The sequence below is a fragment of the Salvelinus sp. IW2-2015 genome, linkage group LG18, assembly GCF_002910315.2.
Source record: "Salvelinus sp. IW2-2015 linkage group LG18, ASM291031v2, whole genome shotgun sequence".
NCBI lineage: Eukaryota > Metazoa > Chordata > Actinopteri > Salmoniformes > Salmonidae > Salvelinus > Salvelinus sp. IW2-2015.
The window spans coordinates 13,296,006-13,323,664 of NC_036858.1; the positions used below are offsets into that span (position 1 = coordinate 13,296,006).

Here is a 27,659-nt window from a genome sequence, read left to right on the forward strand (position 1 = left end):
ATTACTTTGAGTAAGGAGGATGCATTACAGAGTTTAGTGTTTCTTTTTCATCAATCTAATACAATAGTCACTTCTCTCAACAAGACATTGCTTCCTTCTCAATTCTAATCTGGCAAGCCACAACTACTGCTATTTTGTATTATTATTTTTTACATAAATAAATGTATCTAGTTAATTTCACCCACAACTGTAGTATTGTAGCAGAAGTTAATGGAGTGATAAGCATGTATTTTACTGGAACGGTCCGTAAGAGAGAGGCTTCTGTATTTGGCAAATCAGGTCTGAAAGTCTATCTCAGTGGCTTGGTCAATGGGAAGACAAGTCTTTAGCTTCTGCAGGGGACTTCCTGTGCCCGCTCAGAGTGTATGTTGCTCGGTTACGTCCGTGCAGCAGGGTCCTCCATACCCCCCCCCCCGTGATATGGACTGTCTAAATTTGCCATTTTGGTTTCTAACCAGCACCAGACTTTTTAAAGTTTGATATGTTCTTCCAAATTGCATTATTACATTTTGAGATTCTTTTCCTTAGGAAAGACCACACATTAAAAATAAATCTATCCATTCTCCTGAACACCTTGTGGATGCATGTGGAAAAGTCTTCTTGTATCTGTATATCCTCATTTGATAAAGCAACCACATATTCTTAGCAGGTCTTGGGGGAATCGTTGCATTGCGCACAGGGAGGCTGCCTCCTTAGCCTGGATTTTGACACCATAAGGCAGAGCGAGCAAAGGTGGTCAAGAGAGGGTGAGAGATATTGTCACGCGCCTCCATTTTGACTGAGATTATTACAGTCAGTCAAGAAGACGTGACTAACTGGAGTAGACTGGAAGAGCAGAGTAAAGAAGAGGAGAGGGGAGGTTAGGGTATAAATCATGACAAAGTAAAACGTATCTGTGTTTTGTCTGTCTGGTCTAGGATGGTCTAGTGTGTCTAGGCGCTTGGTCTGGAGGATTGGTCTGGAGATTGGGGTTGTGGGAAAAAAGAGGGAAGGTGGGCTCCGGTCAGGACCCTAGTCATTTCTGTCGGGCGAAAGCTCTGTACATGGCAAAGCCTAGGACCGCGACTACTGCTGCTCCTAGCGTCACTCTCAGCCAGAAGGATGTATTGCTCATGTCGGAGCCGTTCAGGTGTCTGTGGGGGGGAGACAAAGGCGTCAATGAAAGGACATATGAAACCGCCTAGAGGTGCAGACATGAAAAAAGTGACATGATTTTCCAGTTTCTCAACACTGAATCGCAAAAACTATAGATTAAATGGCGAGTGATTGACAGAGGGACCAACAGTTTGCCAAATGTGACAGTCAGAGAACTAATACGTACGGGAACATGGCGGCCCAGGCCAGCTTGGTGTAGATGTTCTTGCTGGTGGAGTCCAGGGACAGGCCGGAGAAGGGGAGCGGCGGAGGCAGTCGGTGTTTGTAGCAGAACTCTGCCGGGGTCATCCCGTGGAGCTGTCTCACCTCGGGGAGGTCTGCTTTGGAGGCCACCATCACACAGGGAATACTGCTGTCCATGTAGTGTTGCTACAGAAAGGAGACAGATGTGGATGAAGAGGAATGGGATATGGCGAAGAGAAAGAGGATGTGGGGAAGAAAGAAAGGAGGGAGCGAAAAAGAGAAGAGTGAAACACTGAACAGATTCCTGATCATATCTGTGAAAACCAGAGAAGCTCTGAAGAAGACATGAGATGCCACACACCTTGTAGATGCTGGCACAGTAGTCGAAGGAGTGGGGGTCGCTGACATCATACATGAGACAGGCTACGTCACACACTGCGTCCGACTCCTTTAGGAACTTTGTTTCCACATCCACCTCGTAGAGCTGCCAGGGGAAGACGACAGATGGGAGGTGAGGCTAATGTACTCTACCAAAAGGTCAGGGGTCAGAGTTGAGGTCAAAGTAAAAGGTACGGAACTCACGATGAGGAACTTCTCCTGGTTGCTAACTTGAACAGTGTTTATGGTGTAGAGGGAAAATGCACCGGTGGAACACTCCTCTCTCTGAAACAAACACACCGACTGTTACTCTCATCATTAGTTGTAGCAATGCTAGTAGTTGGGGCTTTCAACATCCTTTCTCAGCTCGAACACGTATTGACAAAGTGGAATGGTTTTACAATGAAGAGTTCAAGGTGTACTACTAGTAACAAAGTACTAAACGGTTCTTCCAGGAATGTGTGATTCTGTATCGCTATTTAGTCTAAATAACAGGTCAACAACAGCGAGATAATCGTACCGCTGTGTTTCGGCCGAGGAAGGCCTGGAGGAAGGCAGACTTCCCAGTACCCCGTGGTCCGATCACCTTACATAGGAACACTGACCGCTGAGTCTGGCTCTTCTCCAGGTCCATAGCCTTCTCCCGCGTCACTGCAGAGGGACACACGCGGATAGCGCCAACACAGACACACCGAAAACACAGGGAGTACACATACACGGAAAAACAGACATATCAGGACAGGGAACCATTGATTAATATGATGGAGCGCTATCAAAGCATTTCAAACATAATCGTATTTCCCCTTGTGGGTAACGCGGGATACATTTTGAATCTGATCTAAGGTGGTAGGACCTCTCCCACATTTATAGCCGCGTCAGCTAAACCTTCTCGACTCTGCTGGACAGGCTGAGTGGGTGTGAGACTTACGTCACCCTACCCTAATCCTGCTACCCCATGCAGCCACGCCCTCAGTTTTACACACACAGACACACACACACCAACCAGCGTTCCTGAAGCACCCTTGTGGATGCAGGTTTTCGCTTCAAACAATCCCACTCGGTTTCACTGGATGGTGGGTTGAGGTTAATTGACTAATTGACCAATTGAAGGAATGCGACTACGGCATTATTGGTACCCTCAAATAAATGTGTGAATTTTGTGTTAGCAGCGCATATAATAACTACACAACACACACTCTGGTAGTCTTCACACCAGTCAAATAGCATATTCAAAAGTTGACCTTTCAGAGTCACTGTACATCCTCAGAAGGCATACATGTACTGTATATAATTCTGTCTGTAGGGCCTATAGTGAACCAGATTATAGTTCTAATCCTCCTCTATGTACAGCGAGTGAGGTTTATAGGTTCTTGTTAACATACATAAAATAAAAATAAAAAGATGTGTTGACATGCGTACAGACACAGACCTGTGACTGCAGTGGTTTGGGAGTCCTGCTCAGTGAGAATAGGGTAGCCCAGGTATCCCAAGTACTCCAGACAGCGATGGATGTCAAGGTACGCTGAAAGACTTTATATGAAGAGAAGTCACATTAGTGAAATTAGGAGGGAATAAGAACACTCACTGTCCTAATCTAAATCCCCTAACACATTCATTTGTACTCACGGACCTCCTTACACTGAAATTCTAAACATAAAAACCCCCATAGCTGACATACACACATTGTCTGGCACACAAAGCTACAGTGCCTTATTCAGACCCCTTGACCTTTCCCACATTTTATTACATTACAGCCTTACTCTAAAATTGATTAAAATGTTTTTTTTACCCCCATCAATCTACAAACAATACCCCATAATGACAAAACAAAAACAGGTTTAGAAATATTAACTAATTTATAAAAAAAGATAAACTGAAATATCACATTTACATAAGTATTCCCTTACTCAGTACTCTGTTGAAGCACCTTTGGCAGCGATTACAGCATCGAGTCTGTGGGTATGACGCTACAACCTTGGCACACCTGTATTTGGAAAGTTTCTCCCATTTTGCTCTGCAGATGCTCTCAAGCTCTGTCAAGTTGGATGGGGAGAGTTTCTGCACAGCTATTTTCAGGTCTCTCCAGAGATGTTCAAGTCCAGGCTCTGGCTGGGCCACTCAAGCACATTCAGAGACTTGTCCCGAAGCCACTCCTGCGTTGTCTTGGCTGTGTGCTTAGGGTTGTTGTCCTGTTGGAAGGTGAACCTTCCCCCCCAGTGAGGGCCTGAGCGCTCTGGAGCAGACTTTCATCAAGGATCTCTCTGTACTTTGCTCCTTTCATCTTTCCCTCGATCCTGATTAGTCTCCCAGTCCCTGCCGCTGAAAAACATCCCCACAGCATGATGTTGCCACCACCATGCTTCACTGTAGGGATGGTGCCAGGTCTCTTCCAGACATGACGTTTGGCATTCAGGCCAAAGATTTCAATCTTGGTTTCATCAGTCCTTGGTCTGAGAGTCTTTAGGTGCCTTTTGGCAAACTCCAAGCGGGCTGTCATGTGCCTTTTACTGGAGTGGCTTCTGTCTGGCCACTCTACCATAAAAGCCTGATTGGTGGTGTACTGCAGAGATGGTTGTCCTTCTGGAAGGTTCTACCATCTCCATAGAGGAACTCTAGAGCTCTATCAGAGTGACCATCGGGTTCTTGGTCACCTCCCTGACCGAGGCCCTTCTCTCACAATTTTTATTTAAAAAAATGTATTTAACCTTTATTTAACGATTGCTCAGTTTGGCCGGGCGGCCAGCTCTAGGAAGGGTCTTGGTGGTTCCAAACTTGTAGGCCACTGTGTTCTTGGGAACCTTCAATGCTGCAGAAATCTTTTCATACCCTTCCCCAGATATGTCCCTCGACACAATCCTGTCTCGGAGCTCTACGGACAATTCCTAATGGCTTGGTTTTTGCTCTAGACATGCACTGTCAACTGTGGGACCTTATATAGACAGGTGTGTGCCTTTCCAAATGATATCCAATCAATTGAATTTACCACAGGTGGACTCCAATCAAGTTGTAGAAACATATCCAGGATGATCAATGGAAACAGAAGCACCTGAGCTCAACTTCGAGTCTCATAGAAAAGGGTCTGAATACTTATGTAAATAAGGTATGTTTAAAAAAATAATAATAATACATTTGCAAAAATTTCTAACAACCTGTTTTTGCTTTGTCATTATGGGGTATTGTGTGTAGATTTTTTAACCGTATTTAATCCATTTTAGAATACGGCTGTAACGTAACAGAATTGAGGAAAGGCCCAGGGGTCTGAATACTTTCCGAAGGCACTGTACATACCAAGATGGCTACAAAGCGAACAAAGGTCAATACTCACGTCCATTGACACATGTAGCCATGATTGGAGATGTAACCCTCGTCTGTGGTTGAGACCGCCGTGTACACGTCTGCGCCCCAGGGCATGTAGGGAAACACACTAAAGAGATTCTTGAGCTCCGCGGGAGAGAGGGCAGAGTCCTTATCCTGGTGTAAAAATAAATATTGATAGAGGGGTAAAACACACCATTAAGTCCTAACAAACTTTCAGCAGCCCTAAAAACAGCCATGCTGTTGGAGAAGAGGGGTACATTTCAATGCCTAAAATGAACTGGGGGCATTCCACTTAAAAATGTGTATTCTATTTCCACTTAAAATATAACCTGCTTAGTGCTTTGTTGACAAATAGACAGATGGATATAAATAAATGGACTTCCTGATTGATGGCCACTGAGGTGGTCACACACCTCGTCATACTTGTCAAACAGCCTCTGGAGAAACTGGTGACCCAGATGATTGAGCTCGGTGGTGCAGCCCACGGGCACCCGTAACCTGGCAACACACAACAAACAGCCATATAAATACCTGGGCTTACCGTACACACACACACACACACACACACACACAAACCCACGAGACGTTACTTGCCTGAGGTTTAGCTAACGGAACGATCTATCGCTCTGGCTTGACAAATGAACATAAATCGTGTAAGGGCAGGATGTTTTCTGGAAAACACTGACTCACCAAAAACCTTTGTGACAATACTCGTGCAGTATCCTCTTCAATATCACATTACAACATGGGGGAGGTAACCAACTGTCTCTAACACGTCTGTGATTGGGTCAGAAACACAAAGTAGTGGAGCCAGAACACCTACTGTGGGTATAGGTAGTCATCCGTCAGCTCCAGCGAGTCATCGTAACCAAACTTCCTCAGGATGGTCCACGTGGTCTCGTGCCGACCCCTCTGGATGAACAACGTGTTGAGGAACAGGAAGCCTGGTGATAGAGGATACAATAGAATCATGTCTGTTATGTCGCCATCTTATCACGTCGGCTCCATACTAACTATTACCGCTACTAGCAACATTGAATTTCACCATTTTACCAGAGGCTAAACCCAACAAGTCCTATATCATTAAAGGCTGAGCCATCTCACTGTCGGTTCATCCCTCACCGTTCAGGGTAAGGCCGTTGTCCTGCACCCCGTCGCTTGTGTTCTTCCACACCACAGTCTTCACGTCCTCCAGAGCTTGAGAGGCTAGAGGGTTCCCGAAGCACGATTTCTGAGGAACCGCGCACACACACACACAGAGAGTTAAAACTATACCCGGCTGTTCCAACGGCCATGCCAGTTTTACACCTTGCCAGCAATTTATCTCTTACGTGTGGTACGTTATCTCTTACGTGTGGTACGTGTGGTGCGCGCATGTACACTTCCGTTCAAAAGTTTGGGGTCACTTAGAAATGTCCTTGTTTTTGAAAGAAAAACTATTTTTTTTGTCCATTTAAAATAACTACAAATTGATCAGAAATACAGTGTAGACATTGTTAATGTTGTAAATGACTATTGTAGCTGGAAACGGCAGATTTTTTATGGAATATCTACATATGCGTACAGAGGCCAATTATCAGCAACCATCACTCCTGTGTTCCAATGGCACGTTGTGTTAGCTAATCCACGTTTATCATTTTAAAAGGCTAATTGATAATTAGAAAACGCTTTTGCAATTATGTTAGCACAGCTGAAAACTGTTGTTCTGATTAAAGAAGCAATAAAACTTACCTTCTTTAGACTAGTTGATTATCTGGAGCATCAGCATTTGTGGGTTCGATTGCATGCTCAAAATGGCCAGAAACAAAGACCTTTCTTCTGAAACTCGTCAGTCTATTCTTGTTCTGAGAAATTAAGGCTTTTCCATGCGTGAAATTGCCAAGAAACTGAAGCTCTCATACAGCGCTGTGTACTACTCCCTTCACAGAACAGCTCAAACTGGCTCTAACCAGAATAGAAAGAGGAGTGGGAGGCCCCGGTTCACAACTGAGCAAGAGGACAAGTACATTAGTGTGTCTAGTTTGAGAAACAGACACCTCACAAGTCCTCAACTGGCAGCTTCATTAAATAGTACCCGCAAAACACCAGTCTCAACGTCAACTGTGAAGAGGCGACTCCGGGATGTTGGCCTTCTAGGCAGAGTTTCTCTGTCCAGTGTCTGTGCTCTTTTGCCCATCTTAATATTATATTTTTATTGGCCAGTCTGAGATATGGCTTTTTCTTTGCAACTGCCTAAAAGGCCAGCATCCCGGAGCCGCCTCTTCACTGTTGACGTTGAGACTGGTGTTTTGCGGTTACTATTTAATGAAGCTGCCAGTTGAGGACTTGTGAGGCGTATTTCTGATCAATTTAAAGTTATTTTAATAGATAAAAGAATGTTGCTTTTCTTTCAAAAACAAGAACATTTCTAAGTGACCCCAAACTTTAGTGTATATATTAGTAGATCAATTGATGTATGGTTGATAGATTAAAGGATGGATGGAAGAGTGTTATTTGATTCTCACCTGGAAGCAGTTGAGTTCAGTGTCACTGAGGATGCGGTCATGGTCCTGGTCTGAGATGCTGAAGACTCGGCTGAGTGCTCGGACACACATTGACTTTAACTGGAAGTAACATCAGCACACAGACACAGTTAACACTCAACAAAGCAAGATTCCGCAATAAAACCAGGTCATTCCAAAGGTATAAAGCTAAAGCGATCCTCAAAATGTCCTCCCTGACCTGTTTGTCTTCCGGGTCGTAGAGTGGGGCGGTGGGGTGGAGCACAGCCTTCTGAGCGTAGTAGAACAGTTCAGAGATGTTCTTCAGGTTCTTGGCAGAACACTTGGGAGAGAAAAGTCAAAACCTCAGGTTTGCCTAATCATAGGTGTGTTCAAACAAAAACAGTTCAACTAAATATTGTTTGCATAAGATCGGTGGGAGTAATTATTGGTGCGAAATCAGGTCCTCATTGCGTTGAGTGAGTGGGGAGGCAGCTGAAGAGAGCAGAGTGAGTTTGAGATGCAAGCCTTACCTCTACACAGGTCTCAATCTCAGAAAACTGGTTCATGATAGGTAGAATTGTCTCCATGGAGCTCCCAGAGCGAAGGTCCGATTTATTCCCCACTAGGATTATGGGAACTCTGTGACATCATAAGGAATGAATTTAAGATCAAAGATATCTAAATGTTTTATGACACAAAAGGCCAAAGAGGCTAGTTCAAGCACAACACTTTTAGGCAAGGACGACGCACACAAGCTTCTAAGCACATGTCATTAAAACAACAGTATGTACATACTTATTCCCCTTCTCTGCTTCGCCATTTACCAAGGGGATCCATTTTGTTCGGATCTGAAAAGTGAGTATCATAAAAAATTATAGCAAAACACAAATAAAATCTCTAATTTATCATACTGTAGGCTACATTATACAAATGCTTGTTATACCATGCCAAATGCTTCCATATTGGTTTCTCCAAGAAGGAAATGTAAGATCTATAAAAGACAGTGTACATGTGTGAGAGAGGATACCTTGTCTATAGTTTCCTCCTGGGTGACGTCATAGACCACACACACCACGTTGGCCTGCAGGAGTTGGGAAATCATGGTTGGAGTGCAAGGTCTTTATCATCAAAATCATCAAAGCACGCAATCGAACACATTCTTCAAATGAACTCAAATGATTGTGAATTTGTAAGGCACAGCTGGGAAAGGCTCACTACAACACATACTCAACACATTATTAAATAATGAGGCGAGATCAACTGGTGGTCATCTACAGATCCTTCTCCTGTTCGTTAGTGCACTTTGATGTCTGTTAGGTTTTGGTTAGATTAGTAATTTTATTTTTACATAAAAAATGCACTATGCATTATGTGGGTTGAATACTGTAACACAGAATAAAACTATTAATAAAAGACCCATGATGGTAGTGACTACCCATTACAGCTTATCACCTATTAACCATCAGTTAATACGTGAGGGCACATACTTAGTGTGTTGTGAATTCTGTAATGAATGTATTGTAATGTTTTTAAAATTGTATAAGTGCCTTAATTTTGCCGGACCCCGGGAAGAGTAGCTACTGCCTTGGCATCAGCTAATGGGGATCCATAATAAATACAACACAAAGTTATTCACATTACTTTAATAAAATATTTATGTTGTGTATATTACATTTGTTTTATTTGATCACTATTATTTCATTCCAAGTCATCAGCTCATCTCTTTAGAGCTGCTGCCTATGCTGTCTGACAAAATCACTATTTTAGTAGTTTTCAACGTAAATAAGGCATACTTTTATGACTGCTGAATAACAATACCTCGCAAAGCAACTGCTCTCTATGTATCCCCTCTTGATTGCACATTCTTCTATCTCTTACGTGGCAGGCGTAAAAGAAACAGACCAGACAAGTAGCCATGGTCATTGTAGTATATTATCATGTTTTCTGCGCATTGAGCTCACAGGGAAAAAAATTATAATAATTTAACCGACGTCAGTCAATTAGTTGTTTAAAAACAGAAAAATAACATATTTCGATTAATAGCTTAGCATTACCTGTTCAGCTAGGTGTAGCGTGTAGTTTCCCCTAGACGCTGATCTTGGGTCAGTTTAGTATTTTCCCCAACTAATGGTTAAGGTTAGGATTGAGGGTGGGGAAGCTGATCCTAGATCTGTACCTAGGGGAAACTTCACCCTTGAGCGTTCAGCTAAGGAAGAGGTGGGTCAACACTGAGAACTAGCCTTACCTTGATAATCTCCTCTCTGAGGACCTCATCTGTCTGTTCCGTTTCTGTAGGGCCAAAACAATGCACTCAATTTAATCAACTGATAACCAGTTGATAACATTTACAGCACCTCATCAGCAGCAGCACTGAATTGGACCGATAAGCAAGCAATTACACTTAACCAGGAGTTCTGTTAGCTTGCAGACAAGACTTTCTGGCAGCTAGGAAGATATTCGGTCTCCATAGAGACACACAGGTACATACATAGACTATAGCAAGAGAGTTGTATTAGGCCACTGAGCGAGCAGCACCTCACCTGAGTAGTCCACTATGTGTGTGGGAACCTTCTCTGGAGTGACATCGGCAGGGATAGTGATCTCCTCAGCTCGGAGGGGCACCTAAGGGGGATTACACAAATTCAACAGTCTGACAGAGGGACTCCATTAACCTTTAATTAGCTTGGAACTGACAGGCTGAAATTAACTTCATGGTTAGAGTGTGAGGAGTGTTTAGGCATTACACTGTCTGATACTGGGATAATGACTTGGAAATGTCCTCTTTTTGGATGAGGTGAGGAGAAGTGGCATATTATGAGTACCATATTACAATAACGAGTGCTTATAAATGCAAAGTAAAGAGGACTAGTGGAGGTTTATTTTCCCTACCAATCACACTTTCACAGTTGAATATAGCCACCCTCTGTGTGCTGTGGCGTAGATAGCAGACAATGTGTATGCAAACTTTGAATGTTCCAAGTCAATGAGAATGCTGCTTTTGTAAGGTTGTAGCAGTAGCCAGTGGATACATATTTTATAAATAAGCGGACTATTTAGTCATCAATGTAGTGTTTGCATTCGGTGGGTATAATTTCTTAGATGTGTCAGCACTGCACACAAAACGGAGAAATAAACCAGTGGGAATGTACAGTCATAGCTACACTTACATGCTCAGGAAATTCCTCCCCAACCAATGACATGATGAGTGATGTTTTGCCCACCTTGGCTGTTGACAGAGGGGTGAAAAGTGGAACGAGACATTATTGAAAAAGGAGGAAAATGAAGCCTGGAAGAAGAGTATTTCTGGTCTGCAAAACACATTTCACCTTGAGGTCATACCCTCAGGTAAATATATCACATTCTCCAGCTCATAAGTAGCCAGAGCTGGATTACATGGGGGGCTAATACTTAAGCTGAACTATAACTAAGTCCTAAGTCTAAATTTAGTCTAAGTTTATTATAAGTAGCTAGTTAAATGTATTTTATTTTATTAACAGCAGAGTACGGCCTGATAAGGGGTTCTCTCTGACATTCTCTTGTTGAGTTTCCATGAATAGGTCTGTTCATGAATAGCCTATTCAAAAAGAGGGGCAAACAAAGTAGCTAAAGTTACAATGCAGCTAGGGATACAAAGATAATTATTAGGAAAATACTTGGTGGTAGTTACTTGTAACAGTTTGCTAACTAGCTAGAATATATCTGTTTATATCTATATCTTTTTCTCCAAAAACCAACCACCAATATTGTCAGCAAAACATGTCAAATAAGAAACATCCTCTTTAGCACACTTGGTGGCAAGGTATCTAAGTTAGTTTGCTAGCTAACGCAGAGAAAACATTTGGACAGTTAACTAGTTAGCTAAATAGTTCTACCTAGCTACTAACTTGGCTAGCTAACGTAGGCTAGTACTGTAAGTACATGTGCAAAACAACACGTACTGACTTGTACTGTCAGATTTGGTGCTGGCTAACTAGCTAATGTTAGACTAACTATGTTATGTAGCTAAAACATAATGATGGGATGGCTGCCAATGCTATAACATTGGGTAATTAACTAGTAATTCACGGGGGGGCAGATTTATAGAAAACTGCAGGTTTCCATCAGGCAGTCTGTAGTTAACAACAATGCGTTAGCTGTACAGTAGCTAACTAACGTTAACGCGCTAAATATGTGTCAATATTAAAATAGGATTTACTTACGTTCCCCCAATAACAGTATCCTGACATCTCGTTTCATGTTTCGCTCCCTTTTCCAATGAGTGTACTCTGCTGGGTCTTATGCGTCTAAATTATTTTGACTTTTTAACCGCAGTTCAGGTAGCTAGCTACCTCTCGGACCCATTCCAGCTAGCTAGTAGCTACAGTTAGCTAGCAGCATCCAAGGAGAAATCTTGTGGCTTCCGGTTCAAGAGAGCCAAAAATAGCGCCCACTGTCGTCCATAGAGTGGGCGAACTTGCAGCTACTGTAACAATATAATGTGTACCAAGTACAGTAAGTTGAGGTTTTAAGAATGTCCTCTATAAGCCCGAGGCAAAAAAAGTAAAGAAAAAGCAAACAACCAATTTATTGACTCGACAATGTCAGATTTCATTTTTCCCAATACTTATATGAAATCAAATCGAATCCAAGTTTATTTGTCACGTGCGCCGAATACAACAAGTGTAGACCTTACAGTCAAATGCTTACTTACAGGCTCTAACCAATCAGCCTGATGGATAAGTCAGATGCTGTATTATAAATGTAAAAATTGCTAATCAGTATTTTTAGTATGTTTATTGGTCTTACCAAACCCTCTTTAATGTAACCTAAGTGTTGTGGGCCATGGCGGCTATCACGTTACTTTAAATAACAATCATATCATCTGCACATTGTCGAACTAATCAAATCAAAGATTGGTCACTGTTCAGACGTATGGTCCAGGTCTCCAGGCAGCCAACTAGACAATTTCATATACGTAGGCACAGGCTAGTTGTTATGCACATCATATAAAAAGGTTAAACAAAATCTGACAGATTGAAACCAATTGAAATAGTTCACTTTGCAATTTGTTATATCTATGTTGTAATACATTTATGTATTTTGGGGGGTTCAGACTATATCCACAACTTTATCTTGAGCTATTATGGGTCAGGGTTGCCTCTAGTAAAATCACAAGAATGTAAATAAAATATTAATATTGGCATGAGAATCTTAGAACCAAAACAATGACCATGTTTGTGACAATTAAAATGCCAAACATACAGAATCGTGTATTCAAAAAATACATATAATTAACCTTTATTTAACTAGGCAAGTCAGAATGGCGAATAACGACAAATTATTGGCAGACTATTGATAACATGTTATGAATGTGTTCTAGTGCATGAAGTTGCAGGAAAAAAACATTGATTTAAGTTGAGGTTAAAATGCTGTCGCGACCGGTGGCCTCCATTGCGTTTCTTAGCTGATAGAGTGACACCACAGGCCTTAAGCAGGGATAGGACCACACAGGCCAGCACCACAGAAATTCCAACCCACCCGCATCACCTGGTCACTTTTCTGTCAATGAGGAGTCAAACACAGAATGTCTAAACATGGATACTCAACTCACATCGAACACACAGCCTTGTAAAACAACATAAAACATGACAAAACTATCACCAAGCATAAAACACACTCAAAATGACATAGGCTGTAGTGTGTTTCTGTCACAGATCTAAGACTCTGTCATGGATGACAAAGTAGGCAACGAGACACACTGAGATATGTTATGCAAATATTAGGAGTTTTATTCCTTAAATTTGCAAAAAATACAAATTATGCCAGGAGAAGATAAACCAAAAAGTATTAAAATAGACAAACTGAATTGAAATTAAAACAAACTGTCCTAAAGCTTCAACTTCAAAAATAATTGAAGTCAAAAAGTGTAGAACAGAATGTAACATAAATAAACTCATGAATCAACTTCAAAAATAAAAAACTGACAAGAGGAAGTTACCTCATACACAGAGTACACAAAACATTAAGAACACCTGGTCTTTCCATGATACATTGACCAGGTGAAAGCTATGATACCTTATTGATGTCACTTGTTAAATCCACTTCAATCTGTGTGTAAATAAAGGGGAGGAGACCGGTTAAAGGATTTTTAAGCCTGGAGACAATTGAGACATGGATTGTGTATGTGTGCCATTCAGAGGGTGAATGGGAAAGAAAATATTTAAGTGTCTTTGAACGGGGTATGGTAGTAGGTGCCAGGCGCACCTCTTTGTGTAACGAACTGCAACGCTGCTGGGTTTTTAACACTCAAACATTTCCCATGTATCAAGAATGGCCCACCTAAAGGACATTCAGCTAACTTGACAACTGTGGGAAGCATTGGAGTCAACATGGGCCAGCATCCCTGTTGAATGCTTTCGACACCTTGCAGAGTCAATGCCCCGACCAATTGAGGCTGTTGTGAGGGCAAAAGGGGAGGGTGCAACTCAATATTAGGAAGTTGTTCCTAATGTTTAGTATACTCAGTGTATGGCGAGTGGACAGTTCCATTGTCTGGTAGAAGGTGAGTTTTGCAAGACATACATTTTCAATATACATGATCGTGATATAACGTTTCAGGGTACTGATCAAATTTGAAATACATACAGTTATTTTAGCATTAACAGTATCAATGTATGAAAGGTACTTTGGAATTTCGACATGTGAATCAAAAAGTGTTCCCCCCCAACTCCCCTCCGGAACCATGCTTTAACAATGGAAATCCGGTCGGACCTCCTTCACCAGAACACAGCTGGCTTCCATACTGCAGACATGGGGCTGGTAACTGCGGAGACAAACAGAAGACATTACCTAGAACTTTGACTGTTTGTTGATAAGGATATTAGTTCAATTATAACGTTAGATGATACCAGTGACTGTTACAACGTAATATGATAAGTCGACTCAACATAGAAAAACGATAATAACAAATGTCAAGACTAATTGTGCATTTCTGCAATAAAGCTATGGATGGGATATATGAAACCAAAACCAAGTGTCGTGTTGTTACTTATATTATATGTATAGCGCAAAGGCAGGGGGGTTTACTGTGCGGGCCGCGATGTGGCTGTCAGACTCCTTTCCCTCTTAGTAGTTCTACAGTGTTGTGCGTCACCTTTCTCTCTTGGATTCCCCTGAACAGGTTGAAGCTGATGAGATGGGTGCAGGGAGAGGCGAAGCGAGACGCTTCACTCTCGCCAAAATCTGTCCAAAATAAGACCAGTGCGTTTCTATGGGCTTATTTTGACCTAAGCTTGTCGCCTGCCTTACCACCTTTGGGACAACAGCTCCCAAAGTTAGGGCGGAGGCATGTGCATCTCGTCATTATATACAGATCTCTGGTGCAGGAGCATACAGCGTGGGTGGAGTTGGACAACATATTAGATGCAACGTTGGCTTGACCTCTCCACCCTCTGACCAATTAACCTAACGTAGCAGGAGAAAGAAACGCCTGAGTGGGGTCTTCATCAACCGGAATCATCTGGATTTCAGGCTTCGCCTCTTTAAGCCTGTTGTCACTAAGAAGCCTAATGCCACTGCTGCTGAGTGGGACTGTACTTGGGTAATTCCTGTCCTTGCTGATCGCTGTCTCCAAGGTGGTGTCAAGTAGGGCGTTCTCATTGGTCAGTCTGACTGGTCCTCGGGGTGGTGTCCTGTCCCTCTTCACCACAACCTCTACCTCTGTTTTACAAAAATCAACACTTGGCCATTCTTTCTCACCAATGTCTCCTAAATATACAGTTGAAGTCGGAAGTTTACATCCACTTAGGTTGGAGTCATTAGAACTCGTTTTTCAACCACTCCACAAATGTCTTGTTAAACTATAGTTTTGCCAAGTCGGTTAGCACATCTACTTTGTGCATGACACAAGTCATTTTTCAAACAATTGTTTAGAGATTATTTCACTTATAACTCACTGTATCACAATTCCAGTGGGTCAGAAGTTAACATACACTAAGTTGACTGTGCCTTTAAACAGCTTGGAAAATTCCAGAAAATGATTTCTGGAATTAGAAAGTTTTAGAAGCTTCTGATTGACTCATATGATGTCAATTAGCCTATCAGAGGTGTACCTGTGTATGTATTTCAAGGCCTACCTTCAAACTCAGTGCCTCTTTGCTTGACATCATGGGGAAATCAAAAGAAATCAGCCAAGACCTCAGAAAAAAATGGTAGACGTTTCACATCATCAGCATCAGGTCCTTTGCTGTTGTTCTGGGATTGATTTGCACTTTTCGCACCAAAGTACGTTCATCTCTAGGAAACAGAACACGTCTCCTTCCTGAGCAGAATGACGGCTGCATGGTCCCATGGTGTTTATACTTGCGTACTATTGTTTGTACAGATAAACGTGGTATCTTCAGGCATTTGGAAATTGCTCCCAAGGATAAACCAGACTTGTGGAGGTCTACAATTGTTTTTCTGAGGTCTTGGCTGATTTCTTTAGATTTCCCCATGATGTCAAGCAAAGAGGCACTGAGTTTGAAGGTAGGCCACAGGTACACCTCCAATTGACTCAAATGATGTCAATTAGTCTAACAGAAGCTTCTAAAGCCATGACATCATTTTCTGAAATTTTCCAAGCTGTTTAAAGGAACAGTCCATTTAGTGTATGTAAACTTCTGACCCACTGGAATTGTGATAGATTATTTCACTGTGTCTGTAAACAATTGTTGGAAAAATGACTTGTGTCATGCACAAAGTAGATGTACTAACCGACTTGGCAAAACTATAGTTTGTCAGCAAGAAATTTGTGGAGTGGTTGAAAGACTAGTTTTAATGACTCCAACCTAAGTGGATGTAAACTTCCGACTTCATCTGTACATTCAATATGAAAATATATTCAGGTCAGTCTGGCTGCAGTGAAACAAGTGATTTTAAGGTTGCAAATGAAAGGTTTTTATACTGTTCAAGACTTACGGCATGGGAATATATTTCAGGATGTAGAAGACATGTAGAGAACCCTGGAATGAGTAGGCGTGTCCAAACTTTTGACTGGTACTGTATATTCGCATTAACAAAAATGTATTTTTTCCCAAAAACGATTTATCAAGCAATAATTTTGCTAGGACTGTCTGGGTGGGTAGGGAAAAACTGAAAACAAGATGTTATTGGCAGAGGGGTTTGGAACTCTTTATTGGTCTATTAACCAATTTACTGCATAGTGATGTCACCATGGAAAGCCCAAAACTCCCACCCATGCACTCCTGCGTAGATTGTATTTTCAACCAGCAACTATCAGGAAGAAAAACAGTTCATATTTTTTTCACACTTTTACAGTGTTAGTTTCATCAGCTGTTCTTTTGATCAACATGATACAAAAAACCCACATTTTGTCTGCACTGAGCCTTTAAAAATAAAAGGAAGTAGTGCACACAGAGATCAGTGTGATGACAAGGAAAGGCTTACACTTAAGACAAACGCATACATATTATTTCACAATTCTTACCCAAACATTGTACAATTGCATCAACCATGAACCCAGGTTGGCACTGACAGATGTAGTTGCCGATGCAAATGTTCTCCACAGATGGAGGTGTGACACTCATCGATATCTATATGATACATACGGCTGAAAGACAATATATGTGTCAGCCAAAATCACAGGAGGTTGGTGGCACCTTAATTGGGGAGGACGGGCTCGTGGTAATGGCTGGAGTGGAATCAGTGGAGTGGTATCAAATACATTATTATGAGCGTTCTCAGCAGCCTCCACTGGTCAAAATACATTAAATCGTCAAGGATGCTCAAAAGCTGTTTTTCTGGTCGATGTGTTCATACATCTTATCACATTTTTATTGGGCGCATACATAAGACCAGCATCATGACAGATAAGTTGTAGAGAAGCACATTCTGAAACAGTTGCACACACACAACAAAACATTAAGAACACCTGCTCTTTCCATGACAGACTGACTAGGTGAATACAATTGAAAACTATGATCAGTTATTGAGGTCACTTGTTAAATCCACTTGAAATTAGCGTAGATGAAGGGGAGGAGACAGGGTAAAGAAGGATTTTTAAGCCTTGAGACATGGATTGTGTATGTGTGCCATTCAAAGGGTGAATGGGCAAGACAAAAGATTGAAGTGTCTTTGAACAGGGTGTGGTAGTAAGTGCCAGGCGCAACAGTTTGAGTGTCAAGATTTGCAATACTGCCGAGTGTACAAAACATTAGGAACATCTTCGTACTATTGAGTTGACCCCGCTTTTGCCTTCAGAACAGATTCAATTTGTCGAGGCAAGAGCGTTCCACAGGGATGCTGCCCCGTGTTGACTCCAATGCTTCCCACAGTTATGTCAAGTTGACTGGATGTCCTTTGGGTGGTGGATCATTCTTGATACACAGGAAACTGTTGAGCATGAAAACCCATCAGCGTTGAAGTTCTTGACACACTCAACCCGGTGCACCTGGCACCCACTACCATTCCTCGTTCAAAGGCACTTAAATCTTTATCTTGCCCATTCACCCTCTGAATGGCACACATACACAATCCATGTCTCAAAGGCTTAAAAATCCCTCTTTAAGCTGTCTGATACCCTTCATCTACACTGATTGAAGGGGATTTAACAAGTGACATCAATAAGGGATCATAGCTTTCACCTGGATTCACCTGGTGAGTCTGTCATCGAAAGAGCATGTTTTGTACACTCAGTGTTTATATACTGTGTATATACAGTGCCTCCAGAAACTAGTCACAACATGTATTTTTGGGGGGTTGTATTAAAGCTTAAATGTAAAATTGGTAAAATTTAGATTTTGTTTCACTGGCCTACACACAATACCCATAATGTCAAAGTGGAATTATGTTTTTAGAATTTTTTACAAATTAATAAAACATGAAAAGTTGAAATGTCTTGAGTCAATAAGTATTCAACCCCTGCTTTCCAACATAAACTGGGGGACAAATTCACCTTTCAGCAGGATAATAACCTAAAACACAAGGACCAATATACACTTGAGTTGCTTACCAAGACGACATTAAATGTCCCCGTGTGGCCTAGTTACACTTCCGACTTAAATCTATTTGAAAATCTATGGCAAGACTTCTCACACACTCTCTGTTAATATTTATCATTTGATCTATTCTTGTGTTTCCTCCCTTTCTCAATCATACTTTTCATTTGTGAGGATATGTACAGTATTTCATTTAACAGCAGAATGCGTAACTACAGCTACTCAGTTGCTCTATCAACATTAGGGGAACGGAGATAAAGGGTTAAAGCCATCCAGTCACATAACAAAAATAACTGATACACATGAGCTTTCGAGTATAACCCCAGTTACAAAATCGGAAATCATAAGCTTAAAAGGTCCAGCAGTCATATATTTCCCAAAGAAAATAGCGTTTGAGTGACTAAAACATCACCCATAATAACCCCCCCCCCCCCCCAGAATGAAATGCTCAGAATTGACCTTCTCTCATTTCCAACTATCAGTAAGGCCGAAGGACCAGTCTGAGTGGGTGGGGAGCTCACCTTGATTGACGGCAACTTAGATGCAATACTGTGAGATCAGCAGTGAGATCATCTCAAGCAAATGTGCTGATACACAAAGCTCAACTCAAACAAGATTCCAATCCTGTCATACATCACGGTTTCACAAATTATTTGTCTATCCAACTGCTTGGTTATTGTAACCACATCGATAGACAACATCCTGTCTCAGTTCATGTTGGACAATTTCAGTTGAAACTGGTTGGGAAAAGCCTGGGTTGACTTCATCAATTACATTTGCTGACTGCCAGACCATGTACATAAACCATGCCTTGATGTCAATAATTTTGTATACATCGTTTGGCATGTCTCTTCTGTTGCAGTTCATAGCAGCACTGACATGACAACTGAGTCGGAGTTCCAAACATAATTTCTTCCCCCATGCTGGCCAGTAACTAGCTAACACCAGATACAGATGAAAGTGAAAACCTAGAAGTATATTTGCCACAGATAAATAGGAGAAACCTATAACAGCCTGGAGTCAAATTTTGACACAAGTAGTCTAGCTAGCTATGTAAACCACGTCCCTTTGCGAACACGTCTTCTGCAATGATGGTTACAAGGCAGTACTTATTTAAACAAGGTATGAGAATAAGACGTTACGATTGGTGTATTAAAATGAGCGGCTAAATGTGATGTTTCACCGATCCCCAATAAGCAAATAGTATCTGGATTCCTGAATTCAAGATTTTGACATAGAGGAAGCAAGTCACTTTATGATCTAACTTTATCACTGTACCGGCGACAGTCGTTTGTCATACTCTGATAGGGTTTAATCCAAGTCATCCAATTTGATGATTAACATGATTTTGACTGTTCGGGACCTTTTAAAGATACTTTTCATTCTCTGACGTTCTAACCAAAACAGAAACTCAACCTGGACCGTCTGTTCTTCACCTACCCGTTTCAGGAAAGCCAGGTTTTAGGAACCTGCTGCTGATGGACTTGAGCTTTACTACGCAGCACTCTAATTTGAGCTTTCCTACTTAGGAAGCCTGAAATATTGAAGAGGGTTGCTGTTTTGTTCTCATCGTTTCATGTTTTCACGCAATCTGCCTGATGCACTTGAACTGGTCTCCAGGCCGCCGATCATAGGCCACATTACAGTATGTATGTAATGTAGGTACGCATGTGCAGTTTGTCCCTTTCTACGTGTACCGTATACACAGTGAGCGTAAAGGTGTGTGTTCCGTCTTTCATGAACAAACATGTACGTCCTTCCTTTGATTACAACAGAGCTGCTATTTAAACTTGTACAATAATACTGTATGGTAAGCTCGTCTACGTACAATTGAACAGAGATAAAAGTAAATTGACATTGATGGGAATCGAGAACAATCAATAATCTATCATTTCAAAATACATTTATATATTTCATGAAATCATGTTTATCAATTGACTGAGGTAGAAACTGAAACTTCATATTTACATTTTCTAACAGTTGACATAGGGTGGGATTATATACAAAACACAGGAAAGAGAGATTTTAGAAATCCCTGCTGTCTAAATTGAGGTGCTTTAGAGGTTAAAATGCTGTTCTGGTCGGCTCCCTCCATTGCTCTTTTTGCTGATAAAGCGACACCACAGGGTCATGAGCAGGGATAGGACCGCACAAGCCAGCGCCACGGAAGCGCCCGCCCACATCACCAACGGCAACTGTCTGCATTTCTGTCAATGTCAATGCGGAATAACAATAATCAAATACAGACCATACTACTGCCCCAAGGAAGGTCTGCTCGGGGTGTGAGTTTTAAGGCAAAAAGACCTTCTCACAGATCTAAGACCCTTTTCCCTCTTAGCAGTTCTACAGTGTTGTTGTGTATCACCTTATTCTCTTGGATTCCCCTGAGCAGGGCAAAGCTGCTGAGATGGGTGCAGGAGCACACAGTGTGGGTGGAGTTGGACATCACTGAGGTGCAGCCCTGGATTGACCACACCCCCTCACCATCCTCTGACCAATAAACACAGGTGGTATTCGCATCACTGGACTGGGGCACAGAGGAGATGAGACTCATATAATTAGAACAGCTAGGGTCTACTGCGTGCATATCTGTTAAACAAATGTATTTTTTTTTTTTAAATGTCTAATAAAACCTGTTTTAAAGGGATAGTTCACTTTATTTTGACGTTAAATCCAGAATAATCTGGCTAGCATTTTTTTATCCGTTAGTGGTGCATTCAAAAGCATGGGGACGTAGATTTTGAACATATCGCTAATGGATACAATACATTTCCACTAGCATTGCTACATTCCCCAAAAAATTGTAGCTAGGAGATTATAAACATTGCTAAATAACCGGCAATTTTTTTTTTTTTTTTACTTGTTTGGAGCAAACAATCACAGTCTAGGGAAGTCAAAGATAAGCGAAAGAAGTTAACTATCACTGTAACTGACAGTCAGCCTTTTAGAGAAACACAAGTGTTACCTTCAAGTGATTGAAGGTGAGAATGATAGGTTCAGACAGGTTTGTTGTGTTGGGGTTGCTAACAGATACAGTCACCACTCTGGAGGAGAGCTGCTCAGAGCTGTTGGTCAAAGTCTGCAGACTCTTGTAGCTGAGCAAAATGGCAAACCCAAATCCTGCAAACATCATAACACAAAACCAATCCACTTAAAACATACAGAAACACAAACAATATAAAACAAAACCAATTCACAAATCATCAAGTATACAAACCCATCAACCTAAAATAAAACACACACGGTACATAAAATATGCCCCATATAGAGTATAATAAGCCCTGCACAAAACACAAAAACCTCCACACAAATCCTACAAGATATAAAATAAAGAAACGTATAGAAATGTCAGTAAATACTTGTCACTCAGAAACTCCCAATTACTTTGTTTTTTTAAGAAGGCTAATGCCACTGCAGCTGAGTGGGACTGTACCTGGGTAATTTGTGTCATCTCCGATCGCCGTCTCCCAGGTGGTGTCAAGTTGGATGTTTTCATTCGTCAGTCTGACTGGTCCTCGGGGTGGTGTCCTGTCCATCCTCACCACAACTTCTACCTCTGTTTTTCAACATAGGGACAAAAATCTATACCGAGTAGAAATCACCATTATTGAAAGAACAAGTGGTCACTTAGTGGTCAATGTGTTCTGTGTAAGGTTAAGTTGTGGTACCGGTGATGTTAAAGTGATCACCAAATGTGTTTTCATTATAAGTATTACCTGTATGGCTTGTATTTATCCTGCTCACATTTTCTCTCAGCTGTGGAGCAATCAGTCTGATAGAGTTTTCTACTGTCCTCAGTAGCGTAGTCACTTTACCGCTGTTACCACCTTGACCATTGTACTGGAGTTGAAGAACAGCAGTGACATTGGCCAGGACCTTTAGAAAAGACAGACAACAGAGACGTGATGTAACGTGTGTGTGTGTGTGTGTGTGTGTGTGTGTGTGTGTATATCCGCGCGCGCTTGTATGAAGCTCAGGGAGGCAACATACTGTCAAAAGCGCCTCTCCAGTCTTTTCTGTAGCTCCAGCCAACCCAGAGGAGTTACTCAACACCAAACAGTTGTTTCTCAGGAGAGACAAGAGGCTGTCAAAACCTGGTAGAGTCTGAGAGAGACAGAGGAAGTACACAGAAAGAGAGAGAAAGATAAATGAGAAGAATATGGTGAATAATCAAGATGAAGAGAAGTACTTGAGAAAATAATCATTTAAAAAGAGGAAGAATTTACCTGTTCAGGTGTACTCTGAGTTGCAAAAGGGTCACAATTCAGCTCTAAAGGAAAACCATGAATGCAGATGACCTCAGATCGTACAAATACAACACAATACATCAGGCCGGTCATCGTGATTGCGAAACTGGTAACTGGTAGGCTGGGTGGAGGTTTCAAAAGATGGCCACAAGCGAAGACAACTGAGGTCAGCAGAAAATGAAAAGGTAGAACAAGCATTTCTCTCACCTTGACTTAGATTGGTTGTTGCCATAGGTAGTGAATCCAGGGGGACAATGACACCTGTAGCTGCCCTCCAGATTCCAGCAGGTTCCAATCTCGCCACAGGGGTATTTGTTCCCAGCCCCTATACACTCATTTACGTCTGTGAGTGAGTGAGAGAGAGAAAGAGGAAGTGGGGGAATAAGAAAGACGATGACGACATGGATGTGTCGGACAGTGACCTAACAGAGTGATACTAAAGACACGCAATACCCGAAACACAATGTGGATAAGACGTTTCAATCAGAAGAGATTGGTGGGGTAAAAAAGGTGGGGAGAGAGAGATGATGAAAGTATATGTGATGAAAATGGGGGGGTAACAAAAAAATACAACATTGCAATTGTCTGTATATACAGTGCATTTGGAAAGTATTCAGACCCCTTGACCCCCCCCCCACCCCAAAATACATTACAGCCTTATTCTAAAATAGATCATTAAATCTACACACAGTACCCCATAATGACAAAGTGAAAAAAACAGAAATATATTATTTACATAAGTATTCAGACCCTTTGCTATGAGACTCGAAGTTGGGCTCAGGTGCATCAGGTTTCCATTGATTGACCTTGAGATGTTTCTACAACTTGATTGGAGTCCACCTATGGTAAATTCAATTGATTGGACATGATTTGGAAACGCACACACCTGTCTATATAAGGTCCCACAGTTGACGGTGCATGTCAGCGCAAAAACCAAGCCATGAGGGCAAAGGAATTGTCCGTAGAGCGCCGAGAAAGGATTGTGTCGAGGGACAGATCAGGGGAAGGGTACCAAAAACATTTCTGCAGCATTGAAGGTCTCCAAGAACACAGTGGCCTCCATCATTCTTAAATGGAAGAAGTTTGAACCACCAAGACTCTTCCTAGTGCTGGCCACTCGGCCAAACTGAGCAATCGGGGGAGAAGGGCTTTGGTCAGGGAGGTGACCAAGAACCCAATGGTCCCTCTGACAGAGCTCCAGAGTTCCTCTGTGGAGATGGGAGAACCTTCCAGAAGGACAACCATCTCTGCAGCATTCCACCAATCAGGCCTTTATGGTAGAGTGGCCAAGTAGAAGCCACTCCTCAGTAAAATGCACGACAGCCCGCTTGGAGTTTGCCAAAAGGCACCTAAAGGACTCTCAGACCATGAGGAACAAGATTCTCTGGTCTGATGAAACCAAGATTGAACTCCTCGGCCTGAATGCCAATCGTCACGTCTGGAGGAAACCTGGCACCATCCCTACGGTGAAGCATGGTGGTGTGATAGACACATTACAAGATTATGTTTAATACTGTTTACGCATCAAATGGTTGTTTTATGCAATAGAATAGGTTTCTATTAGTACTTTCTCATGTGACTGTGTGAACTGAGAGGAGCCTCTGATGCTGACAATTTATTTATGAATGGTTTGGTGATACTATTTCATAGAATGAGTTGATGTTTGTACCAGGGAGAGATCGCTCGGGTATGGATAATAATAACGAGAGGAACCTTTTCTTAGGGTTCAAACTGGTTTCTATACAATAAGACCAGTCTTCACAGCAAATGCTATCTCGCTGGGGGATACTCCTTTCTCACATATCAAGGTAGAGAGGAGATAGTAATTCAAAAATAATGTTAAACACTATTATTACACACAGTCAGTCCATGCAAAATATTATGTGACTTGTTAAGCACATTTAGGATTGCCATAAAAAGGGGTTGAATACTTACTGACTTAAGACATTTCAGCTTTCATTTTTTATTAATTTGTAAAAAATTCAAAAACATAATTCCACTTTGACATTATGGGGTATTGTCTGTAGGCCAGTAATGTGGAAAACGTAAAGGGGTGTGAATACTTTCGGAAAGCATAGGATGTTGTTCAGTAACAGAATGACTACAAGGGATATTTAGGAATAGTTGATTAAGACCGAATTCCTTCATCCAAAGAGGATATGACTCACCAACTAAGCACTAATGCAATAGATAGATTTGTTATATTCCCGAGGTTTCTTATGTCTTAGATATAGGACAGACAGTTCAAAACCTTATGATTACATTTTTTGACTGTCTGTTTTAGACTTTTAGAGGTTAACAAGTAATACAATAAAAATCTTTAAAAAGTTAGGATCAAAATTATTGACACCCCTATTATCAATACCTCACCTTGTGAGGATAGGGGCATTTTAGGGATCTTAGAACATTCCTCCATACAGAATCCTTCCAGATACTTGATATATCTTTTAACTGCGCTTATGGACTGCCCTCTTCAATTTAAACCACAAGTTTTCAATGGGTTAGACATTTTTATTTGGTGGACAATAAACAATTTCTTTGTGGATTTTGATTTGTGCTTGGGGTTATTGTTTTGCTGGAAGATCCACTTGCGGCCAAGTTTCCGCTTCCTGGCAGAGGCAACCAGGTTTTTGGCCAAAAAATTAACAAGGGCTCTAGGACCAGTGGAAGCAAAATAGCCCCATAACATCAAAGATCCACCACCATATTTTATAGTAGGTAAAAGGGGTTCTTTTCTGCTTATGCATTGTCATTTCCACGCCAAAACCATCCCTGTAGTGCAAGTCCACTGGTCCTGAGACCCTTGTTAAGGTCAATGGCATCATGAACTTTACCCAGTAATTTAACCAAAAAAAGGGTTGCCTCTGTCAGGAGGCTGAAACTTGGCCATAAGTGGATCTTCCACCAAGACAATAAACCCCAAGCACACATAAAAATCCACAAAGAAATGGCTAATTGGACAAAAATATATATTTTTTGGAATAGCCATCTCAGTCTCTAGACTTGAAATCCATTGAAAACCTGTGGTTTGAATTGAAGAGGGCAGTCCATAAGCGCAGACACGTGATATCAAGGATCTAGAAGGATTCTGTATGGAGGAATGGTCTAAGATCCCTCCCAATCTGTTCTCCAATTCCAAACATTTTAGAAAAAGGCTCAGTGCCGTTATCCATGCAAGGCGAGGTATTGAAAACAGGTGTCAATTTTTACCCCTACCTTTGAGGAAAAAAGTATTACTTGTTTAACAAAATCTCCTTCTCTGAGCAATTGTACAAGTATAAAATCACATAATTTCCCAACATTTCTAAGCATACAATATAGCTCAGTATTTGAATTACGTATTTATTTTTTGATAAATCTTTATCAAGGGTGTCAATAATTTCAGACCCTACTGTATGCTACATTATCATAATGTTAAAACTGACAGAAAGTGGTAGCTATTAATTATCCTGTTTTATTCATATTAGTGGTAAGGAATTAAAGCTGTTATTAGTTATTAATAACATCTTAAAAACACAGTATTGACCTGTACATCCTCCATCTGCAGAAGTGAAATAAGTGATCCTAGATTCGAACCCAGGATGACACTGACAGTGGTAGCTACCAAGGGTGTTGAAGCAAGTAGAATGGTTCCCACAGATGGAGGGATCTTCCACACACTCATCTGTATCTACATAACACCAAATAAGTATTTGAGGTTAGGACAGATCTTAGGTATTAGTCAATTAGTTGGTTGGCTTGAAATGAGTGAGAATAGAGAATAGTTTCAGCTAATGAACAGTGAATGCATTCTTTTAGACACCATCATTCTCACTCTAACCTCTTGGTAAGTCTGAATTCTAAACTTCTTATCCTAGATGTGAACCTGTAAAAGGCACCAGTTAAATTCAAACAGATAGAGATGAATGAAACAATAGCCTGCTGTCTACACTTGCCATTAAAATACAGTGATCTTTTTCATCACCTGGGTAAATCAGTTGATCTTACCAGAACAGCCACTTCCAATCTTAGTAATGTTATGCCCTGTTTGATAGAGTGGAAGACATATCCCTTCCAAAGGTAGGGCCAGGTAGAGACCTGTAGGAAAAAAGAGAAGAAATATCAGACAAACAAACGATGCCTCTATATACATGCAAGCATATCCTTTAGACCAGTGCAGTCATGCCATTGGGCAGTGTCAAATTACAAACAGATATTCTCTCAATCTCTGAGACACCCTCATCTTTATTTCAGGCAACAACAAAAAAAACTCCTACAGTTGAAAGGCCCTCCAGTACTATGGGGAAATGAGCTAACTCACCAAGAATCCAGAAGCATAAATTCACTCCCATTACAAAGGCAGTTTTGTTGTTTGTCGATTAACTGTGTGTGCCGTGTAACTGACAGAGTAGTACTTCAACACGGTCACGTTATTCTCTCTCTGCAAATGTCTCCCATTTATTACTTTTCTCAACACCGTCATCTGAAGAGATTTCATCTTGAAGTAGAAAAGGGAAGTCACTAAAGCAGTTCCTCATCATCATCTCCACCTCCTCATTTACTCGATCAGTGATGGGGAAAGAGATGGGTAAAAAAAAAAAAAATGTCAAAGATATCACAAACATTAAGAGCTTTAGCGTGTCACCCTACTTAAGGAATACAAAAATCTGCCACTTTAAAAGATGCATTCTTCCCTCATTTCCCCCCCTAAATAAAACAAAAAACACAACTTGCAAAACTATGCATCATCCCAAACCTGGTTGTGCAATCAGAATCACACATTCAATAAACAAAAACATAATTTCTCAGTACTGGCTAAAACACACGTCACACTAGATGGTGAGCGATAATGCAGCTTCCAGTACATAGCTGTCTAAATACTTGCAATTCAATGCCTCTCTGCCCCTTCAGCTCAACCAAAGTCACAATTTAATTTGATG

The 27,659-nt window shown here is 41.3% G+C and overlaps 2 protein-coding genes across 3 annotated transcripts; both read right to left on the minus strand.

Annotated features, from left to right (window-relative positions):
* Window positions 1–654: 654 nt before the first annotated feature.
* rhot2 (ras homolog family member T2) lies at window positions 655–11,893 on the minus strand. Its single transcript, XM_024007862.2, has 19 exons — window positions 11,717–11,893; window positions 10,685–10,743; window positions 10,058–10,139; window positions 9,763–9,806; window positions 8,545–8,598; window positions 8,313–8,365; window positions 8,048–8,156; window positions 7,756–7,857; window positions 7,539–7,637; window positions 6,157–6,265; window positions 5,858–5,978; window positions 5,448–5,532; window positions 5,042–5,187; window positions 3,146–3,246; window positions 2,237–2,367; window positions 1,921–2,001; window positions 1,700–1,822; window positions 1,322–1,524; window positions 655–1,133 (listed from the first exon to the last, which is right to left on the minus strand). Exons 1-19 carry the CDS (start codon window positions 11,751–11,753, stop codon window positions 1,016–1,018), a joined length of 1,857 nt encoding a protein of 618 aa, XP_023863630.1. The 5' UTR covers window positions 11,754–11,893; the 3' UTR covers window positions 655–1,015.
* A 4,756-nt stretch (window positions 11,894–16,649) lies between these two features.
* LOC111978052 (adhesion G protein-coupled receptor E3-like) lies at window positions 16,650–27,652 on the minus strand. 2 transcript variants are annotated; one of them, XM_024007824.2, is made up of 10 exons: window positions 27,041–27,652; window positions 26,728–26,817; window positions 26,267–26,410; window positions 22,720–23,083; window positions 22,484–22,597; window positions 22,210–22,369; window positions 21,927–22,049; window positions 21,459–21,613; window positions 20,859–21,020; window positions 16,650–20,700 (listed from the first exon to the last, which is right to left on the minus strand). In XM_024007824.2, the coding sequence occupies exons 4-10, from the start codon at window positions 22,936–22,938 to the stop codon at window positions 20,551–20,553; spliced, it is 1,083 nt and encodes a 360-aa protein (XP_023863592.1). In that variant the 5' UTR covers window positions 22,939–23,083; window positions 26,267–26,410; window positions 26,728–26,817; window positions 27,041–27,652; the 3' UTR covers window positions 16,650–20,550. The 2 variants fall into 2 exon arrangements, with proteins under 2 accessions (XP_023863592.1, XP_023863593.1); XM_024007825.2 differs by lacking the exon at window positions 26,267–26,410.
* Window positions 27,653–27,659: the final 7 nt, after the last annotated feature.